At 44.9% G+C, this 22,502-nt stretch overlaps 1 protein-coding gene across 1 annotated transcript in view; it reads left to right on the top strand.

Annotated features, from left to right (window-relative positions):
* The window catches only part of FAM168A (family with sequence similarity 168 member A), a 124,544-nt gene that overhangs the window by 43,077 nt on the left and 58,965 nt on the right, over positions 1-22,502 (top strand). Inside the window, exon 3 of the mRNA XM_036404203.2 lies at positions 21,885-21,972. Within this exon, the coding sequence (XP_036260096.1) occupies positions 21,903-21,972 (70 nt within the window). The 5' untranslated portion in view covers positions 21,885-21,902. The remainder of the gene's footprint in view (positions 1-21,884; positions 21,973-22,502) is intronic.

Below are 22,502 nucleotides of genomic sequence, written 5' to 3'. Positions count from 1 at the left end.
TTGAAATGCAAATCATAGCCTAAGCTTTCTTTCCAATAGACTTTCCATAATTATGCTTGACTGCAAAAAAATAATTCCATTGCTATAATTTTGGTAATTGCCTCTGGTCTGTTTGAGAGTTAAGATTTCCCTCTGTATGTATAAGGTTTCCTTCTCTCTTAGATATTATCACATTAACTGCTCCATAAAAAGAAGGTTGGATTGGGCTTCCATCCCAACTTGTCCTTAAGGAGCCAGCAGTTGGATCCTCCAGCTCTGCCTTAATTTCCTGGCAGAACTAGAAGGTTCCTTCTCCCTTCCTTCTCCCTGCACGCCTGGAGAGATGATGGTGGTACCGTAGGACTTGGGAGTATTGAACTGGAAATATCCTCTGGATATTCAGGGAGATGGGAACTGCCTTTAAAAGGCATTTTTAGCAAAAACTGGTTCCTACCAGCAGCACAGATCTGAAATGACAAATGTCTTTGGAGGCATGGAGGTATTTAAGAGCTGTATTCCCTTCCCTGAACCATCCAAGTCCTTGGGGCAGTGAGTTTCCAGTTTCTGCCATGTTTGGCAGATGGATTTTTGGGTAAGAGTGAAAGCCTTTGAGCTGCTCTTTAGTTTTTCACTCTCAGTCAGCACATCCTTGGAGAGAAGTCCATCATGTTGGAAGCACTGGAACAGCCAGGGAAGTGGGAGCTCCCCATCTCTTCACTGCAACAGCCTGGTCTTGGTTATTCCCAGCTGCCACAAATGTTCCCAGCTTTGTCTCTCCATTATTTGTTTTCCTTTCCCATTGAAGGAAGTGGTTCTTTCCAGTAGGAGAAGCATTAAATTGACTTAAATGCTTTGTTTGCCAAAGTAGCTCTTTGAAGTGGATCTTTCAAGTTTCTTATGTGATCTGGGGCTTGATGAGACACATTTTAACCCAGCAATCTCATAGTGAGGAAGGAAGGGAGGGTGGAAGGAAGAGAAGGAACCTTCTAGTTCTGCCAGTTTTGATCCTAACTTACACAGTTTTCCACATTCCCTTTTAGCACTTGACTTGTGCTGGAGCATCCAGACATTGCAGGGTGATCTGTGGGATCAGCAGGATCTCACTGGCCAGCTTTTCCAAGCATGTCTGCAGCATTAAGTCTCAAACTGGAAAGGTAATCCCCTCAGGAGGCTTGACCTACTCTTCAAATTACTTTCTCCTGTTCTTTTGAGGCGTTGGCTTTTATTCAGATGTTTTTTTCCTCCTCATCAAGGCATCTCATTTAATTGCTGTGACTGCCAGGCAGAAACCTCACTCTCACTCTTACAGACCTCCTTTTCTTCAGCTCCTTCATAATAAAGTGGTTTTTGGAGCAGGGCCAGGCCTTTAGCCCAAAGTGTCTTCTGGTTTCATATCAAACAAGGGACAGCACAGCCAGATTGCTTCCCTAATCCCTCTTCCCAAAGACAAAGGTGTCAGCACTGTCTAGACGTTGGTGTTCCATGTGCTCATTCAAGGCTGAGGGTTCCCCCTCTCTCCCTTTCATCCCACACAATTGTCCTCAAAGCCTCCTAATCTGCCATTGCTCAGTGGGTGAAATCCCCCATACAATTTGGGATGGATGTGTCCAATTTGGGAGTAGGTGGTCTGTGCCCCTTTGGAGCAGTCAGTGAAACAGGATGAGTGAGTTCTTGCTGCTGTACAGACCAAGCATTTAAAATCTCTTTTTTCCCCATATTCATGCTCTATCCAGCCAGGAGATATTACACAGCAGCTGTTCTTAAACTTTTATATTTCTTTGATGGTTATTTAATGTCTTTCTTTGGGTCAGCATTTTGCAGCTTTTCCATGGGGGAGTGGGTCCTTACAAGCTACAGATTTGGAGTAGGAAAAGTAACAATTCAGCTGGTTTCCTGGTCCTTTGAAATTCTCCTTCTGGTGATGGCAGGCTTTGACCTCTTCTTTCTTTGGAAGTGTTCTGCTGGGAAGTTTAGCTAATGGGAGATCATTAGGATCCTGTTTAGCCTTGGATGTGGTCTGGTTGTGTAATGGAGAGGTTAGGTACAAAAAAATTAGGAAAACTGAAGACAAATTGATAGCAGGGAAAATTCACAAATTCTTTCTGCCCCAAGTTCTTTCTCATTTCGGAGTTCCTTACAACCCTTTTGGGGGAGGAAATTTTCCCTGGGAGCAGAGTCTGACTCCCCCAGCTGCCCTCTCCTGTCAGGACTCCTGTTCTTTCCTGTGGCTGAAAATTCCTTGGCACTTCAGTGCGCTCCTTGTGCCTGTCTGTCAGTCTTTCTGCCTGTCACAGCTGGGAACAAGGAGAATGGTTGTGTTTTGTGTGTTCTATACAGCTGAGTGTGTCATTTCAAGTTAAAAATAAGACATCTTTAATGTCAAGATTGCAAAGTTCAAAAAGCAGAACGGGGCTGGTAGTCAGTAACTGCACTTTTCAGTTTGTTCTATATTTATGTGAGGCCTTATCAGCAGGATTTCTGTCCAGGATTCTCTCCCTAAAAGTCATTCATCCATGGAAGGTGTCTTGGGCTGACGGCTATGGCAACTAGGGGATAATTAATTACTTATAACTTGTGAGTTCCTTGTTTCTTCTCTAAGCTCTTCTCTAGGCATTTAAAATATCTTTAAAATCTCTTTCAGCCTGTATTAGTGGAAGGTGTCCCTGTTCATGGGAGGGGATGGGAATGAGATGGGCTTTAAAGCCCCTTCCAACCCAAACCACTGTGGGATTCTATGGAAACAAGCAGCACTCTACATTTGTGGAGCTGCTGTTGCCTTGTCTTTGAGTAGGTCAGGTTTGAAAGGTGTTTCTTCAGCAAAAGTGCATGGAAAAGGGCTGATTATTCATCAGAAGTTAGCAGTAAAGGGGTTTGCTGTTGGTCCCAGGTACTGCTCAAGGATTATTTTGCCAGTTCATTAAAGCTTGGATGGGGATTTACAAGCTGATAGCTTTGATTCCCCTGGTGGACTCGGGCTGGAGCCCCTAAACATTTTGCATTTAACGTTGAAATAAAGTGGGATTTTGGAATGAGAAGCCAATCCTCCTGCTAGTTTAGAAAGGATTACAGGCAGAGAGTTTGCAGGCTGGGGACAGTAATTGTGTGTAGCTGTGCTGCATGGGAAGACCACAGCAGTTTATTCACCGTTACTGCTCCTCTCCATTTCTGCTCTTCTTGGGGTGGAACAATGACCCCAGAATGTCACAGCACACCCTCAGGCTGCCTTCCCCCAGCTGCCAGAGTGCAGGAATGGCAGCTTCCCATCCCCGTGGTGCTCCTGGCCTGCCAGAGCATCTCCCTGCAGTTCAGTTGGGAATCATTGCTCCATTTGCCACGTGCAGCTCCAGCCTGGCTGCAGAGCCTTCAGTGGAATTCACGGCGCTCTGCCAGGGCGCTGCATTGTTGTCAGAGCCCCTGAGCTGATAAAACACATCCTGACTGCATCCCTGGCATTGCATTCCTGCATGTGAGCTCACTAACTAGCCTAGGAATTTGTTGGGTTCAGCCCTGGGGATTACAGAGTGGGTGTGGGTGTTCTAAACTGTAAATCCATATATTTTATTGTTTGAAAAATTCATTTTCCTGAGGGTTATTTGGCACTGCAAGTGCATCAGCAGGATCTCTGTAATGCAATCAGAATATCTTCTACACAAGAGGAAATGTGTATTCTTTTTCCTCAAACAAAAAGACAACTTGCTTTACGAGGAAAAAAATTTCCTTTCACAACCTTAAAATAATTCATTGGGGAAAAAGAAAGCTTTTTGTTTTATGAAGGTTTTGTGTCTGCAGGATCCCAGCTGAATGCCATGTAGGAATTAAGTAGTGCTAGTGTTGATTTTTTTAAAAAAAAGGAATTCCTTGGACATGGGGGGTTATCAGTCAAATCCTGCTTAGAGGAATTGTGTAATGTGCTGCCTTCAACACCTCACTGAGGCATGGGGATGGGCAATAATGTGAGCAGAGTGGGCAGTGTTCTCCTGATAATTTAACTAAATTATCAGTTGTAGTAGGAGTATCTGTTGGTAAAAGGAGAGGAGAAAATCATCCTTACACTTACATTGTCCTTGTTCTCATCCCCCTGCTCCAGGGCTTGCTGCCAGTGCAGGGAGAGCATTGCAGGATTCCCTGTGGCTCTGCCTTCCCCTGTGTGTGTGTTTTTATAGAGTTCCTCCTCTTGTCTGCTCCTTTGATTCTGCTTTTTCCTCAGAAGGCCACACACAGAGCTGAACCTTCAGTTCTTACCATTGTCATCTTTTGTGCCATTTTCTTTATCCTTTTCCAGTCCCACCTGTGAAATAGGTGTGGTTTAAAAAAAGAAAACCCAAATGCCAGGTTTATGATCCCGTTTTTGTGTTGCTCTGCCATGGCTCACAAATGAGGGTCAGCCTCAGAACAGACACAAATGAGTTTTAGTGGCTCTTGAATATTTTTGCAGGCTGATGAATTTAAAGCAGTGGGAATTGAAATGTAAAGGTGCATCTGGGAAAGGGTGTCCCACATCTGCTCCATCAATGGCACCAGAGGAAAGGGCAGGAACTGAAGCCCAGGAAGTTCCACCTGGACAGAACTTCTGCCAGGGACACCTCCCACTGTCCCAGGCTGCTTCAATCCCTGTCCAGCCTGGCTTGGGCCTGCCAGGGACCCAGGGGCAGCCACAGCTGCTCTGGGCACCTGTGCCAGGGAACAATTCCTTCCCAGTATCCAGCCTATCCCTGCCCTCTGGTAATGGGAGGCCATTGCCCCTGGTCCTGTCCCTCCATCCCTTGTCCCAGTTCCCTCTCCAGCTCTCTTGGAGCCTCTTTAGGCACTGGAATAAAGAAAAAGAAATGCAGCATTTAATGCATTTTTTAATCATTTGGCAATTTCATTTTCATTGCATGGATAGAAATATTACAGCATTCAATCAAGCATTTCAGAAGCTCCATTATAAGTGATTTTTGGATAGCCAAAAATTGCCTCTAGGGGATCTTTCTAAAACATCAGCCACTGCAATAGGAGCAGGATTTATTGTTTTATTCAGCACACACACGTTACCTTGCATGTCTCAGCAGATGATTTTGCTCTCTGCACTTCTCTCAGGGCTCTCTGAATCTCCCAACTTAATTATGACTATTATGAATAATTTAATCTCCACAAACATTGCTTTGTCTCTTCTGTCTCTTTCCCAGTTTCCACTGCTGGTCCCTGCAAAGGCTCTGGGAGCACCTTGCTGTCATCCTTTTGGAAGTCTGACAATCCCATGTTTAATACAGGCTGTTTCCTATTGCTTAACTACTCCCTAATCCATAACATTCCCTTTTCCTATTGTCCTACAACTTTAATTTTTTAATAGTGTCTCGCTGGGGCTTTTGTAAGCAGCTTTTTGAGGTGGTTTATTCCCCAGTCCTGGACTCTTTAGCCACAATTGAAGGATTTGGGCTGAGTTATTTTGCTTCCCATGCTGTGTCTGTTTATCTGAGTGAAGGCACTGCAGCATTCCAGCCACTTTGCTTCATGGGAGAGGAGACATTGGCTAATTCCATGATAATCCTTAGGACACTTGTTAAAGATAAGGACAAGTCTTGTGCTGTTCCATAGTGAGAGATTTGAATGTGATAAAGGATTTTCAAACACATCATGGACAGGGCATTCTGAGTTTCCCCTGACTTTTAAAGTAAACAATATTTGATTCTATTGACTTCACCATATATTTGCTTTCTCTTCCCTCATGGAGTTCTCTGGAAATTCCCAATCTTTCCATACTTAGAATAAACACGGAGCAGATCTGTATGTGCTCTTTTTACTTTCTAGCTTGTTTAAGGTGCTCTGTAGTTTTGTTTAAGCTATTCTTGGTTTGGATTTTGACTCATTTGCTTCCCATGACTTTGTTTTTCACTGAGCATCCTCCTCCTTGCTCTCCTGTTCCCCCATTTTTTGGAGGTTCTCTCACATTCCTCAAGCAGACCACAGGCAGAGGCTGTTGCCTTTAATTTCCCCACCTTTGGACTCTTCTTACATGAAATGATCCATATTTTAAATCCTCCTGTGAACAGATGCAAATTTCTATGTCACCCTACTCACTTTAGAGAGCACTGGCTTTTTCCCTGTCCCAAATAAGATTTTATTCTTGGCAGGGAAGAGCTGAAGTGCTGTTTGTTTGCAGAATTTCCAGATGACTGACGGCGTGCTCAGCCCTCGGAGTCCTCACGGTAAACACAGCTCTTGCTATTGGAAAAACACATCAGAAATCCCAAAATAAAGCAGGGAATGTACAGTATTCCCAAGTTAGGAACACCACGTGGGGCTTTTGGTGGCAGTTTGTTTGATTCTGAGATGTAGGAGACGTGAGATCTTTCATATCTGTTCCAGGGAGAGCCAGAACATATTTTTTTTCTTTTTCCTACTCATCCGGAAACACTTAGGAACGAGCAATTCCACCTCTTTGTCTTGTTGATGGCTGTTTTCTCCTGGTATAAGGAGATACTTTCCACTTGTATTAGATCATTATCTCACAGGGATGTGGAGCAGATTTCCATTTGCTGTTCTTGGCTGGGGAGGGCAAAATGAGAGAAATCTGCTGGAAGCTGGGGAAAAAAACCTGAGAATATGAAGTGCCTTAAGCTGCTCGACCGTGTGTTCTGACTTAGCCTGAAAATCCCTCTTTTTTGGGGTGCCTGTGGTGAGAATAAGTGAGGGAGACACTGTGCCACTCGTGGGGTTGCTGCTGTATTGTTATTTTTATTTGGGGCTGGCAAAGACTCTTGGTGCCAGTTGGATGCTGAACCCCGGGATGTTGGGATGCCTTTTGTAACTCTACCAGTGCTAAATCCCTGTCCCACAATAATTCCCAGCTCTTTCACCTGTGTTTCAGGAAGTCTTTGAAAAGGGAGTTGTCAGGTCAGATGGTCTTTCTTTAATAACTAGAAATCCCCTGGAATTTCTTGGTAAATACCCTGTAGGATATGCTCCTGGTATAGGTACCCAGCCAACTCTGGCCTTGGAATAGCTCAAAAGCCATAAGTAAATATGTTCTTGGAATTACATTTTAAAATTGGTTTTCATATTTAACTGGTTTTGAAGTTAAAACCTAATTATGAATATTAAATTCAGGTTAAAGAATCCAGTTTTCTTCTAGTTCTGCATTAAATGAGCTGCCAGAACTCACCTGGTGGTGACAGGTTGGGAAGGAACATTCTCTGAGGTGGTATCACTAAACTGCAGACTCCAGCCTAAAACTGTATTTTAAACATTAATTTGCATAGAATGGAAGTCCTGTCTTTCAGAAAAAAAAAAAATTAATTACCTCTCCCCCAGCTGGCCCTATCTATGATGAGCCTGCAGTGGAAAAATAGGATTCATGCTTTGGAAAAAGGGGTGTTTGCCAGATTCTCATCTGAATTCTAAAGAGCAGCTTTGGCTTTGAAATGAGCCATGAGTTCACGGTGCCCTTCTATGGATGAGTGAATGAAGGATGGATTTGGGCAGTGCTGTCTGTTTTTCTGCTCCTTTGTGTGACGTGGCCAGTGCCGGACATAAAATCCAGCGGAAAATTCCCCCATGTGTTTTGTGTTGCTGGAAGTTCAGGTTGTGCTGCTTGATTCAGTGAAACACATGTTGGCAGCAGTTGAAAGGGACAGTGTTTACTGGTCATCCCAACTGGTCTCATCCCAGGAAACATCAGCTGTTTGTGCTGCTCAAAGCACTGGAGCGCTTCTGGAATAGGGGAGCTCTTGCAGCTGTCCCAAACTGGCTCCTCAGTGAAGCAGTTTTACCCTCTCCAGGGTGCCTTGGATATGATGTAGAAATCTGAGGGGCCAGGCAGAGTGAATTCCAGCAAAGCCATGACAGCCACGAGCCCCTTCTCAAATTGTAGCTGATTTCTGGGCCAGGGAACTCCTAAGTGGTGCAGTTGGCTGATTGGGTATGTTCTGGTCTTGTTTTGCTGCTCTGAACCAAGATCACTGTGAAGAGAATGAGAATTAATTGTAGCACCACTGGATTAATTGTACACTGGAGTTCCTGCCCTCAGAGTTGCTAAGAGTTTGTCTGGATTAGCTCAGGAGCAGTACAACTATCTAGTGGTCCCAAAGGCCCATAAGTGGAAAAACTTTGGGATTTTGAATAAAAAATGAAAAGAAAGTAGACAGACGGAGCATATAAATACCCATTGTGCATCTTTTCTGCAGTCATTAAATACCTTGAAAAGATCCCTTCCAACCCAAATCCGTGCATGATTCTGTAATCCTGACTCTGAGGAATGGTCAACTCTGCTGTAAATTACAAAATCTGATGGAAGCCGAATTGGTGCAGTCTCACTGACCATCTTAGACTCTGCTGCCTGAAAAATTTCATCCCTCTATTCCAGGCTCCTGAAAGCAGTTACTCTGGAGCCATTTAGTTGTGACATGACCTGGCTTGTGTCAAAATGACACTTTGCAAGAAGTTAATAGAGCCATCTGTTTTCTCATACTCTGATTGCTCATTGAGCCCAAACAGCTCCATGGATCCAAGGAAAGCAGGGAGCCAGAGGGGCCAAGTGTTGAGGGGCTGTTCTGAGGCTCTCAGTGTGGGTTGAGACTCCATGGCTCAATCTCCCATCCATCCCTGCCCTCTGGCAGTGGGAGCCATTCCCTGTGTGCTGTCCCTCCATGCCTTGTCCCCAGTCCCTCTGCAGCTCTCCTGGAGCCCCTTCAGGCCCTGCAAGGGCTCTGAGCTCTCCCTGGAGCCTGCTCCTCTCCAGAGGAGCACGCCCAGCTCTCCCAGCCTGGCTCCAGCCTTCAGATCATCTCCATGGCCTCTTCCTATCATTTTGGAATAGCCAAATTTCTTTCATTTTCAAGGCAGATCTCTGTAATTTCCTTTGAGCTTTGCTTTAGGTTTATGGGTATGTTTAATGTGGTTCCAATGCTGTGAACAAGAACTTTAGACTTGTGTATCTGTGAATTTGCAGTGATTATTGACCGAGGTGAGAAAAGGAAAGTAAATCACTTATCCTGATAGAGGGTGGATTCTAACCACATACTGGGAACAAATTCTTCCCTGTGAGGGTGGGCAGGCCCTGGCACAGGGTGGCCAGAGCAGCTGTGGCTGCCCCTGGATCCCTGGCAGTGCCCAAGGCCAGGCTGGACAGGGTTTGGAGCAACCTGGGATAGTAGAAGGTGTCCCTGCCATGGCAGGGGTGGCACTGGATGCACTCTGAGGCCCTCCCAACCCAAATTCTGTGATTCTGTATCTTTCCTTGTCCTCTTGCTGTGTCCAAACCTGGCAATGTGTTCAGAGCATCTTTGGGTGACATAGCTGCTGTTGGCATGGTGCTGCTGATCCAGCCAGCCAAAGTTATGGAAGACTGGAGCTGGAAAAATGATGCCTTGTTCTGCAAGTTCAGGGATCCATAATGATTCATCTTCAGGCTGTTTGCAGCTGAGGGAGCAGAGCAAGACCCAGCAGTTGCTGATGGTGAGAGCAGGGGAGCTGCCAAGGCACAGGCAGTGGCATTCCCTGCATTCCCTGGCTGGAAGGCTTTCCTCAGCCTCCCTGCTGAAGAGAGAATAAGTTTGTAGATGCTTGAAGGGCCTGTTCAGTGCATCTCTCCTGACTTCCTCTCAAGCAGACCTGGGACTTTATGTATAATGTCACCTTCAGGTCAGTAGCTTCCAGTTAAACCAGTGCTTGTGCTTCACAGAGATCCATATTCCATATTGCATGGGTTTTCCCCAAAAAAGGAGTCATGGAATAGTTTAGAAATCTGGACAAGTTTAATTCTGTGGAGCAGCTTTGGATGAATTTGAAACCTCTGTTAGTTGCTGTCTTTGGATTGATTGGTGATGGCTCTGTCAGGAGATACACAGACCCATATGAAGTCTCCAACTCATGTCAGGAATATGGAGGATATGTGGGATATGGACCAGCAGATCACCTCATTAACTCAGTCACCCCAAAATCCTGACCAGGAGGGAGCCAACCCCCCCCTAGCTGCAGCACAGCTTCAGCCCTCTCCTGGGACATGGGATGCAGGCACAGACATCAGGTCACACCAAAGCAGAGCAGGGTGAGATGTGTGATTGCCCCAGGGCTGATGCTGAGAAAAAAGTGATGTGCAGCCATAATTTACAGCCACTTAATTGAGTGATTTGTCCCAGGCTGTGTAGGACACAAAGCAGGATGTGTGAACACCCAGCCAAGGGTGTTTTGAGCTTTGCAGGAAGTGATCCGAGGTCGTGGGCAGAAGCTGCTGGAGCAGCTGTGAGCCTCTTTTTTTTGGGAATGTTGAGAGTTCCCAAACCTTTCCAGGGCTGCACATACTCACTGTTCTCATCACCCCTGGGAAAGTAAACCTCAGAGTTCCTGCTGCTCATCTGAAACCCTACTTTGTTTTTTGAGCAAACACTGCACAGCCTTAAAAAGCCCAACAGAACAGGATGCTTTTTCTTTGCTGGTGAAAGCAAGTGTTAAGGACTGGATTACAAGATGGGAAATGGAGTTGTATTTTTATGGGGCTCTTTTGTAATTGCAGGATTATGTCTAACAAAGATCCTCTTCAGCTACACCAGTATTTCATTCCCTTTGGATGCTGGTGACCCCAGGGCTTTCCTTACCACGTTAAACTCTCTGAGATGGAGTTTTTCACTCTGTATTCGAGATGGAATTTCCCTTTTCTGCTTCTTAGTATTTTGTTAACCTATTTTAGGAATGATTTCTCTGGATTTATACCAAATATAGCAGCCATGACTCAGCCTCTGTTCCTGGTTTTGGACTCAGAGATGCACTTGCTGCTTTTGCATTCCCTCTGCCTCTGTAATTTCCCCCTCTGAGTTTCTAATCTGGTCCCCCTGCATTCCTCCAGGAGCTTCCTTCAGTTTACATGGCTTTCCTATTGATGTCAGGATTTTCAGGATTGTCACAATATTTTATAAATGGGCAACAGCAGAAGAATTCAGCACAGGGGATAGGACAAGGGTGGAATGCTTTTAAACTGAAGGAGGATGAATTTAGATTAGATATTGGGAAGGAATTCCTGTCTGTGAGGGTGGGCATGCCCTGGCACAGACGCTGTGGCTGTTCCTGAATTCCTGGCAGTGTCCAAGGCCAGGCTGGATGGGGCTTGGAGCAGCCTGGGACAGTGGAAGGTGTCCCTGTCCATGGCAGGGGGTGACACTGGATGGTTTTTAAGGTTCCTCCCAACCCAAAGTCTGGGATTCCATAATGCACCATATCCAGGCTGCCAGACTGTCACAAAGCCCTCAGCTGGCATTTTAATGTGCAAGTGACAGATCTGGAGCTGCAGTGTTCTTCTGGAGCTCTGGGGAGATCCTGTTCCTCCATTTGGCACCCGTGGAGCAAAGTTCCTTGGAAGCCTCCTCCCCAGCACGGGCTGTCCTCTGCTGGAGCCGTGGTGGGGCTGTGGCCTGGCTGGAATCAGTCACCCATGGCACACATTGTCCAGGACTGGGCTCACACTGTGGGGTGCAGAAGGCTGGAGAGGCTCAGGAAGCTTGGCAGTGATGCCAGCTCCAAGTTCCAAGGTGGTTCAGGGGCTGATGAGGATTTTTTGGAGTGCCCTCTTAATTGCTGGTAATTGGCAGCACAGCCTGAGCAGTTCTGTCTGGTGTTCAGTTCTCTGTTTGCCTGCTCTGATGTCTGCAGAAGATTTGCAGGATCAGATGGCAGCAGTGAATTGCAAATCAGGAGGATTAGCATTTGTATCAAATATGCTCCAGCAGAAGGAGATTACAAGTCCTGGGTCAGCAAGAGCTCAGGAGTGTAGCTATGGAGCTGCTGCTGTGGTGGGGATGGGAATTCTGCTCTGTTCCTTCCACAAGGCTGCCTTCACAGATCATAGAATCATGGAATATCCTGAGCTGGAAAAAACCCATGAGCATCAAAATCCAACTGCTGGCCCTGCACAGACACCCCAACAATCCCACCCTGTGCATGAGAGCAGTGTCCAAACACTCCTGGAGCTCTCCCAGCCCATCCCACTGCTCCATCTGGGTGAAGAACCTTTTGCTAATAATAATAATATATTGCTTCTGCCAACATGTTGTGTTTTCCTGTGAAAATGCAGAATAAAATCCTTCCAAAATGGTGCTCCTGTCTTTCAGTATCAGACCTCCCTTTCTCTTTCCAGCCAGTGGACAGGTATTTTACATCAGATAAAAGACCAGGAGAGGAGCAGGCACACATTTCATGTTTTTAGAGCTGCTTTTAGTGTTGGCTGAGCTGAACAAAGGAGGGATGTGAGAACATCAATGGCAGCTCATCCACACCGAGCTGGAAATACCTGTGGGCTCATGTTCATTTAAAAACTGAAAGTGGGAGCAGGGCAAACCTGGGCTTCCTCTGCCAAGGGCTCAAACACCCACAGAGCACACAGATGAGCTGCTGCCTGTGGCAAACAGGCTGCCTGAGGGGGAAATGAAAAGTGCCACCCTAAAAGCCTTTGTAATTACATTTCCATAGCCCTCAGCCACACTGGGAGGACAAATCTGACACTGTTGTGCTGATACTGAAATCTGGGCACAGCTGGGTTCTAATTTCCAGAGAAAACAGAGGGGTGTGAAGTGCATCTTCCTCTCCTTGTTCTGTCTACCTTCCATCTTCCTTTGGCATTGCACTAGGGGTGTTCTGCACATTGAGGGATGCTGGTGGGGTGGCACAGCCCCAGTAATGCCAGTGAGGGACACCTGTGCCCTGGGAAATTTGTGTGGAAATACTTTATGGAGTGTCATTCACTGCGCTCTGATTCTAAATGCAGGTACCATTGTGTTTAAATTCACGTAGGTAAAGAAATGAAAATATAAAATATATATTACAAATGTGAATAAAGGCATATTATTAATTGAAAAGGAATAACCAGATCATTCTGTAGTTATTGAAAGAAGTCAATTTGGGAAAAGTATATAGAGAAAAGGAGGACCTTGCGAAGTGTCTTGCTGGGTAACATTTGTTCTTTCTGAAGTGTGTATTCCCAGGCTCTCCAAATCGTAGAGGTCGTGGCTACTCTCATAATTTGCCCTCCTTTTCTTTCCCTCAAGGACATTTTTTTCACTCCTGTTGCCTGGCAATTCCTGTGAAGATTGCCCAGGCCCTGCCCTGTGCTTTTCCTGTGTTCCCTGTGCTGGTCACATTGTCCAATATCTTAGGACTGCACTTCCAGAGGATGCACATCCAGTCTGGTTTCTGTCCTACTCACAGTGTGTGCTGCCTCCTGGGCTGCTTATTATATATTTAATTCCTTTTAGATCCCCTGTTAGTTCTTCCTTGCTGTTGGAATCGTCTCTTAAAGCTGAATTAATCATTGAACAGAAACCAGGAACTCAGTTGCTGTTGTTTATTAAGGAAATGAAAAATATGCCAACAGTATTTCACAAAACATCTTCTGGGAATACTGAGTTTATTTTCCAGGCATGGAAAAAAAACTTGTGAATTCGTTAAAAAATAGAGAGAATCTTACCAAAATTAGTCCCTTCCCAGACTGGGGGTTTTATCACAGTTATTATCAACTTAGGCATTGTCAGAGGACAGAGAAATCTGGAGAAAGGAAATCTGTCTCTTAGGTAGGTGATGTGCACCTGTTGTATGATTGATAGAGTTCATTTAAGATGAAAATTGAATTGTTAGGGAGAAATGATGGCAGAAAAAAGCCTTATTATGTGCAGAGATGAGGCTTATCAGCATGAAAAGAAATGTGTCACAAATTGGTTGCAAATCAAAGGCCTGATTTTTTTTCTTCTTTTTCAAAAAGGCACAAATAAGGGTGTGCACTGTAAATCATGGAATTGCTGTGTAATGTCTGCTGGGATCTTTTGTGCAATATAAAAAGGCTTTTTTCTCTGTAGAGTTTACAATATGAAGCTGTGAGGGTACAGACAGCTCTGTGTGCTTAAACCAGGTGGGTTTGTTCTGGCTACACCTGAGTGTGTTGTAAAACCAACACTGAATTCTAAGAATAATTAAATTATCAGTCATAGGTACAGATATGGAATTGTTAAACTTGGAAACAGCCTCTGAGGACATTGAGTCCAAATGTTCCCCTGGCACTGCACCAAGAGAGCTGGACAAGGGATGGAGGGACAGGACACAGGGAATGGCTTCCCACTGCCAGAGGGCAGGGATGGATGGGATATTGGGGACAAATTCTTCCCTGTGAGGGTGGGCAGGCCCTGGCACAGCTGTGGCTGCCCCTGGATCCCTGGCAGTGCCCAAGGCCAGGCTGGATGGGCTTGGAGCCTGGAATAGTGGAAGGTGTCCCTGCCCATGGAATGGGTGGGACTGGAGGATTTTCAAAGTGGCTCCCAACCCAAACCATTCTGGGATTTTGTGATTGTTTAACCTACACAGATGCTGAAGCCCTGGTTTTTCAAGTGGCTCCTCAGCTCCTTGACCTTGCAGCCAGGAGGGATCAGAGATGAGTACAGATGTTCACGTGGGAAGGCAGATATTTGCTTGGCTGCTTCACACTAATCTTTTCCTTTTAAATATTTCCAAGACACTTCCAGGACTTTTTAACATTTTTTTTTTCTCTCAGCACACACTATTATTTTAAGGAAGAATGGAATGGCTGATCTGTAATTTCTGCCATGCCATTCATTCTCCAAACCAGTCTTATCCCCCTGACGGGAAACAAGGAGGCAAAGCTGGGTTTTCCACCCATCTGGCTGGGGATTTAGTAGTTCTTTTTTTCCTGATATAAACTGCAAGCTGTGAGCTCCTTCCAACTTCTCTTCCCACTCTTTAGTTCAGGAAGGTATGTCCAGAAATCTGTGAAAAGTGTTAATTGTTGATTTGCTGTGGCCTTTCAGCCCTTTCCTTTGTGTTGCTGCAAAAGCATTCCTGGTTTTGGCCTCCTGGGCTGAGTGTATTCACTGGAAACCTGCACGAGTGTTTAGGTGAATAAAAGCACTTCAAAATCTTCTGTGATGGCAGGCTGGAAAATTCTTGGCTTTTCCAGCGGTTGTGAAATATGAATATGCTAATTGAGTGCATATTGCATGTGTTAGGGATCATGCCATACATGCACTGATTATTGGATGCTGTCCCTCATACAGTGTCTGCCACTAACCTCTGGTAATTCCTGTATGGAATGTTTGACTTGTGTTTGAGGCCTGGGACAGCTTTACAGACATCTGTAGCTTTCATTTAAAGATTTCCATCGTGGTCATCTGTGTAAGCTTGCTTTCTGTTGTGCTCGTTGCGTGTTGTTCTACTGTGCTCTGCCTATGATTGTTATGATTTTCTTAATTTCTTAATTTGAGTTCTGTTTGTTCATCACTTGGCAGCTTTCCCCCAAAACATCTCCAGCTTCTTTTGCTTATTTTTTAAGTGGTACCCAGTTACCCCATATATTTTCTGGGTTTTGGTGGGGCGCATCAAGCCCAGCATAAATCTGGATTCTGTTTTTTTCCTTCCATGTAGCTTGCTTTCCAAATGGAGTGAGGGAATGCCACTGTCTGCCTGTCCTATGGATGGGAAAGACTTTCAGGCTCCTGGGCTTGTTAACACAGAGCCTCTTGCCAACACGAAATTACAAAAAGACGATGATAAACAAACTTCTTGCCAAAGCTCCCTTCCTGCTGACAGATTTAGCCTGGGCCCTCCTTCGTCTTCCCTGGTACTGCTTTGTTTCAGAACCAAGATTCCAAAATATTTAAGGAAGAAGGGACTGTTAGGGAGGATTGATCCCCTCTGTTTGCACTGTTCATCTTCCTGTTTCCCAGTCTCTAAACCCATCTGGGTCCATCCATCAGCGTGAGCAGAGGAAGAGAAGAGGACAGGGAGAGATTTGCTGTGCTGCTTGATGAGAAAGTGAGGCTGGAGCTGCTCCTCAACCCTGCCTTGGGTTTCCAGTCTTGACCAGAGAAGAAATCCCAGAAGTGACCAGAAAACAGGACCTGGGTGAAGATTGTTAGAGAGCAATGAGGAACAACCTTGGCTGGAAGTGACAAATTACAGCCAAAACCTGCAGCACAGTGGATTTGACCAAATAAAGCCCAGGGAAGCCTGACCCATCTGTTACTAAAAGGATATCTCTGCCCTCATCTGATTTTAATTCCAGGAATATTGTATGGCTGATGTGCCAGCTTTGTACAGTATCATTGACTCCCAGACAAATTTAAATGTTTATCCTGTTGTGATCCATGGGAAGGAGTCATGTTTTCAATATTTGGGATATGACTTCAAAGGGATTTTCCCGTCTTGGGGGGAGTATTTATAAAAATTGAGGGAGGGTAACTAGTGGTAGTGGTTAGAAATTTTGGAGCAAAACATAAATTAAAGCTTGTCTTTGAGGATAATGTGATGGAAAATGGGTATTACTCCTGAATCCTGGTCCTGCCAGTATGGTCTGGTTTACCCTAGAATCATGGAATCATTTAGGTTGGGAAAGCCCTCTGAGACCATTGAGTCCAACTGTGACCCCAGGCCAAGGCCACCACAGGGAAGTGTTCCCTGAACACTTCCAGGGATGGTTATTCCACCTATTCCAATGCTCCCAGTGAGCCCACCCTTGAACCCATTGCTCTCCTGCATCTTCTCTGCATCTGTAAAACAAAGCCAAAGAGGTGATCAATTGTTTTATATTTTTAAAGAGCTTGGAAGGGGGGAAGATTCTATTTATTAGTGTCAGAAATTGTCTTTTCATGGATTTTACTCTTGAGTCTGGTTGTTCTGTCTGACTCCTAGAGTACAGCTTCTCTTAGGAGAGGGAGCAGTGGTTGGCTGGGAGAAAGGCCTGAAGCAGCTCGAGAAGGCTCAGATAAGAAAGATAAGTAAGAATATTTTGTTTTGTTTTTTGCAATGCCTGGGTAATGTTGTGGGGTGGATGTTTATAATCCAGGCTTTTCCTGGTGGCCAACCCAAATCTCCCAAGGCAGTGCTTGTGGAAAGGAAGGAGCAGAGAGAAGTGTCCTCAAGCTGTGTGTTCCAAGCAGCCTTTTCAGCAGAACATAATGAACTAGGGTAGGGAAGACAAAAGGATGGAGATAATCAGCTGGAGGAGGCCGTGGCTCAGTCAGGGAGCACCAAGTACAAGAGTACAGCAGGGTTCATCTCCAAAGGGAAAGTCAGCAAGGCCTCAAGTTAGAGAAATTAATAGGAATATATCAAGGAAGTCGTTTGAGAACTGCTGAGAATGGTTTGGGACTCACTGGGGCAGATATGTTAGATCTTTTAAAAAATACATGTATTTATTGGTTACCTGCTGGTGAAACACATCAGACTTGCAGATAAAAGGCTGGGAATTTGCAGCACAGAATTCATCTGCATTAAGACATTTTCTTCTCTGGAAACAAGCTAATATAACTCCAGCTGTGCCAGAATCTTTTGGTTTTTCTCATTCTGAAATTTCTTGTGGGGGAGCTGGTTCAAGGCCAGGTTGAATGGGGCTTGGAATGACCTGGTCTGGTGGAAGATGTCCCTGCCCATGGCAGGGGTTTGGAACTGGATGAGCTTTAAAGTCCTCCCAATCCAAACCAGTCTGTGAGTCTATCATTCAATCATTTCTCATTTATTTAAGCTCATTTGTGTAAGCTCTGCTTAATTCAAATAAGCAAATACAATGTGCAGGTATTTTGCCATCGCATTCAGGTTCACCTGTGCAACAAACAAGTGATCCCATCTTCCTAGTCCTTTTCAGGGAGGACAAGGATTTCCTCTACAATATTTCAATATGCAGTCTATAATATTAAATTGAATTAATAACTGAATTATCATTTTTTGATCCTCTGGCTTTTAAGCAGATCATAAACTTCAGCAAACGAAAGGTCGAGATTTTTCCTGCCTCAGCATTTATTTTTTGGCCAGTCTGAGGTCAGCAAATTCCAAAGTCAAGAGCTGCTTTGTGCTTATAAATTATCCATTTAATTTTTCATACAACGAAGACAAAAGGGCTTGTTGCTGTTAGAGATGTCAGGCTTTTCTTGATTGGAAAAGCCTGATTATTTAGTTCTTCATCTCAGAGGAAACAGAAGGTGATGAGAATGTGGCTCCATGGGGTTTTGTCTCCCAGGACACTCTGCTGTGTCTCCTCAGTGAAGATCTGAGTGCTCCTGTCCTGGTTTGGAGGTGGATCTGATGGAAGATGCTGAAGGACTGTAAATTTTTGGGAGCTGGAGGAATTCACCTGGAGAGGAGAAGGCAACCTGGGATAGTGGGAGGTGTTGGAGTTGGTGTTGGGTTTGGAGTTGGATGATCTTTAAGGTCTTTCCCACCCAAACCAGTCTGGGTTTCCATGTCTACACCTGATGTGTTCACCTTATATACATATATATATATATAAAATACATTATATAGATATATATAAAACACAGTATATATACATATATATATATATATATAAAACCCTATTACATTTCTATAACAGGTTCAATATTTTCTTTCACACATGAGATGTTTCAATCAACTCTTAAGGTGTCTAAAAAAAGAATAAATTAAAGAAGAAGCTGCTCATTGTGGTAACGAATCTCTGAGCTCCTGCCCACTCTCCCAGACTTTTTTTGGGGAAAGGTGGGATATACCCTTGTAACTTGACTAAATTAACTTTTAACAGATGAATTGGAAGGTAATTTAATTATTGTTTGGTGGATCCCAAGTGAGGGTCAATCTTCAAACAACTTCAGGGAAAAATTGTCAGAAAATTAGTGGAATTTGCATGGAGTGTAAGGTCAGGAGGCCTTTTCATGTTCAAGGAGACTTTGGCTGAATATTATTAGCATGCAATTTGTGTAAAATTCATTTAAAGAGGTGATGTGCAGGTCAAGGAAGAAAAGTATCTCTTTTCTTTGTTCATACTCTCTCATGTTGGTTCTGTGCCACCCGATGTGAAATAAATTACTTTTGGCACATAGAGAAAATAGTACCCTCTCTCCAGAGTGTAAGGGATGGGGCTCTCAAAAGGCATTGCATCCCAGTGGCACAAAAAACAAGGCAATGGGAGTTTAAAGGGAAAATCACCTTGACACAAGAAATTACTTGAAAGAAAATGGAAAAATGTCTGTTGTTCAGAACAGCTCCCTTTTCCATTGTTTACTCTTGTCTTTTCATTTCAGAGCTACTATTTAATTTTTGGAGAGCCTGAAAGATTACCCTGTCCATGCCACTGTTTTAAAAACCTTGCAAAATATATTTATTTCTCTGTAAAGATTTCATTCCTTTGTTCTGAAAAGATAATGATAATAACTTCATTAACTTCCTCGATTTTCCAAGCCTCCTTTATTCTTTTAGCTTTTATATTGGGCCAGAGGTTGTGGACTTGATGATCTTGGAGATCTTTTCCAACCACAATGATGGTGGTTGCAAACCCCTCTGTGGAGATGGGGGGATCTGGGCACAATGTTTCCAAAGGCACCAAGAAAACCAGGGATGGAGGAAAACAGAGGGATGAGATGTTCCTGGTTCCTGATTCCCATGGGTGGGGGACACACTCATAGAATCACAGAGTCACTAAGGTTGGAAAAGCCCCCCAAGGTTGGGAAAGCCCTCCAGGGTTGGGAAAGCCCCCCAAGGTTGGGAAAGCCCCTCAAGGCTGGAAAAGCCCTCCAAGGTTGGGAAAACCCTCCAAGGTTGGGAAAGCCCTCCAAGTTCATGGAATCCAACCATTCCCCAGCTCTGCCCAAGCCACAGTGACCCATTCCCACCCTCCCCTGTGGCTCTGTTTGCCCTCCCTGGTGTGATGGGAGCCTGTCCCGCACTTTCACAGGAAGGATAAAATAGATGAAAAGGTAACCAGGTTACAGGCACAAAGTATCCCGGGACTGTTTGCTAGCAGTTTATTCCCATGGCATTCCTGCTGGAGTTACTCCTTGCTGGAGTCTCTCAGAGCAACTGAACGTGGCTGTCTCAGGGATTAGGAAGCACTGGAAGCTCCTGCAATAGAGCAGCACTGGTGTTTGTCTGTTTATAATTAATTTTTAGTAGTCTTTTTGTTGGGCATTCATGGCCACAAGCGAACTCTGCAGGTTCTGGCGGTGCAGAAGGTTTAATTTTGCTAATCCTGTTTTATTCCCATTTCAGTGTAGCTGTTTCAATGCCACAACATGGTGCCTGCAATGAATTTCAAATGTATTTTTGGATGGCATTGTCTTGCAGAATGGGAGAGAAAATCATCCCTCCCAAATGCCGTTTGCAGGGGCTCTTTCCTGCTGGCTGGAAATCCCACCCTGCATACAAAGCAGGGAGGAAGCACAAACCTCTTCCTCACAAGCTCTCAAGCCCCCACCACGATTATAACCTTTTTATCTGGGATAAAAAGCATTTTCTTTCATCCTTCTCAATAAGAGTGTTTTTCTTTTACCATTTGGTACAACACCTAATGCAAGCCACACATACTCTGTCGTTTTTTTTCCCTGAATTATGATTTTTTTATACTCTTCACACACACAAGAGTACAAATGAAATGCTGCTGGCATTGAAAAGGCACTTTAGAAAAGCAGCCGTGATTCCAGCCCTTCCTGGGAGCAGGTCCAGCTGTCACTGGGTGGTTTTTGGGGAGGAACAATGGAAAGGTGAAGAGTTACCCTCCTAAATTTTATTCCATAAAATCACAGAATGGTTTGGGTTGGAAGGGACATTAAGGCTCATCCAGTCCCATGGGCAGGGACAGTTTCCACTAGATCAGATGCTCCAAGCTCCATCCAGCCTGGCTTTGGGCAGTTCCAGGGATGGGGCAGCCACAGCTTCTCTGGGCAGCCTGGTTTTACGCTGACTTTATTAAAGATCTTCTTAATGCTCTTAATGCTGTGTATTAGTGAAGCCACTGATGGAATTCCGAGTCTCCCTGTCTCTTCCCACTTGCTTATAACCCTGATTTCCTTTCCTCTGAGAATGGCTCCTTCAGTGCTAACTTGAGGGTGGAGGGACAGCTAATTAATTAAGCACTAATTGTTGTCAAGTCAGTCGGTGCTAACATGTAACGTTTGACTTGTTTACTCTCCCGAGGTAAAGTGAAAGGAGTTAATGATGTAACAAATTGTGTCCCCCATCATGAGGGACTTGTTTGGAGAGAATGGTGTTATTTATGAACTGTAAAATAACACATTTTAACAAAACCCCCAGATTTTGTAGCAAGATGGGTTTGGTTCTGGTGTGAAATTACCACTAGATAGCTGCGGAGACAAATGCGTCGCCTAATAAAGCTTAATGACTGATTTTCCCATTAATCAGAACTGAGAATGTGCTTCATTAAGATAATTAACTGAGCCAGTTGCTTAACTGACAGTTAGGAGACACAAATTCCCGAGTCACTTGCTTTCCTGCTAATAAAACCCACAAGAAGCTGACCCTGCTGTGTGGTTTTTATCGGCGAGGGGAGCACGAGGGCTGCCGAAATCTCCTCGCTCACGGAAGCTCCGCGATGGAGTCTCCCTGTGGGACACGGGTGGGACCAGGGGGTGGCCCTGCCCAGCCCCACACAGGAGCCAAGCCTCGGCCTCCAGGTTTTCACAGTCAGCTCACGCTGAAGGCTCACCAAGACTTGCCCTTCTCCATCTCGCCAGCGGCAAATGATCTTTCATCTGCTGCTCTCTGAAAGGTCAGGTCTTCGGTGCGGTTGGTTTTATCACCCAAAAACTGCTTGCTCTTCCAAGGGGGACAATTCCTTGCCTGACTTTGTGGCTCCTCCTCTTTGTTCATCTCAAGCTGGAAGTGGGGTCATGAGTCCTGAGCCCAGGGATGTGGAAGATGAATCTGCTCCGGGTGCATTTGTAGGCAGAATATGCAGCGCCGGAGAAGTTGTGGGAATTACCGGAGAGATCCAAAACTTGAATTATTAAATATGCTATCTGGTTGTAGCGTCTGGTTGTAAATCCCTTCCTTCACAGCTGTCTGTGTCTGGAATTCTAACAGGGTGATGCTATCAGGGCTCTGCACACAGACAGCGACTCGGGAGCCAACCTAAGGCAACCGTCTCAACTCTGCTTTTCTTTTGTCCTCAGAGTTCCCAGTCTTCCAGCATGAATCCTGTTTACAGCCCCGTCCAACCTGGGGCTCCCTACGGAAACCCGAAGAACATGGCCTATACAGGTAGGACAGGGGTTGGGGCTTTTCCTGGATCTCTGTGTGTGGTGGTGGCTGATCCCTTAATGAGGGAGAAAGATTTCCCATCAGGGAGCCAGATGGGAACGTGACTCGCAGGAAAAGCCCTTCAGCAAAGCCAGTCCAGCAAGGGTGGTGAGAAGGGTTGGAGCTGAATTCATGTAAAGAGGATACCCTGGCAATCCTAAGGAAAAGGATCCAAAGGGCTTTTTTCTTTAGATTAGCAAACATGCCAGCAGGTGCTGGGACAGTCCAGCAGGAGGGCTCCACTGAACCACTGGGGTGTACATGCTGGAATAATCCAGCTGTGGAAATGAGGATCCCACAGCCAAGAGCCCCTTTTTTGTGGGAATGAGAATCCCACAGCCAAGAGCCCCTTTTTTGGAGAACATCCAGGTATTGTGATAGGTGGTGACTTAAGCTACAGTGTTGACTGATTTCTTTTTTTTATATTTCAAGTTGTGCTTTGGTTGAGTTAATCTTATGTCTGTTTTCTGTTTGAAACCTTCTTTAGAACT

This window comes from Molothrus ater, chromosome 2, assembly GCF_012460135.2.
Source record: "Molothrus ater isolate BHLD 08-10-18 breed brown headed cowbird chromosome 2, BPBGC_Mater_1.1, whole genome shotgun sequence".
NCBI lineage: Eukaryota > Metazoa > Chordata > Aves > Passeriformes > Icteridae > Molothrus > Molothrus ater.
This window is presented reverse-complemented; position numbering and strand designations above follow the sequence as displayed.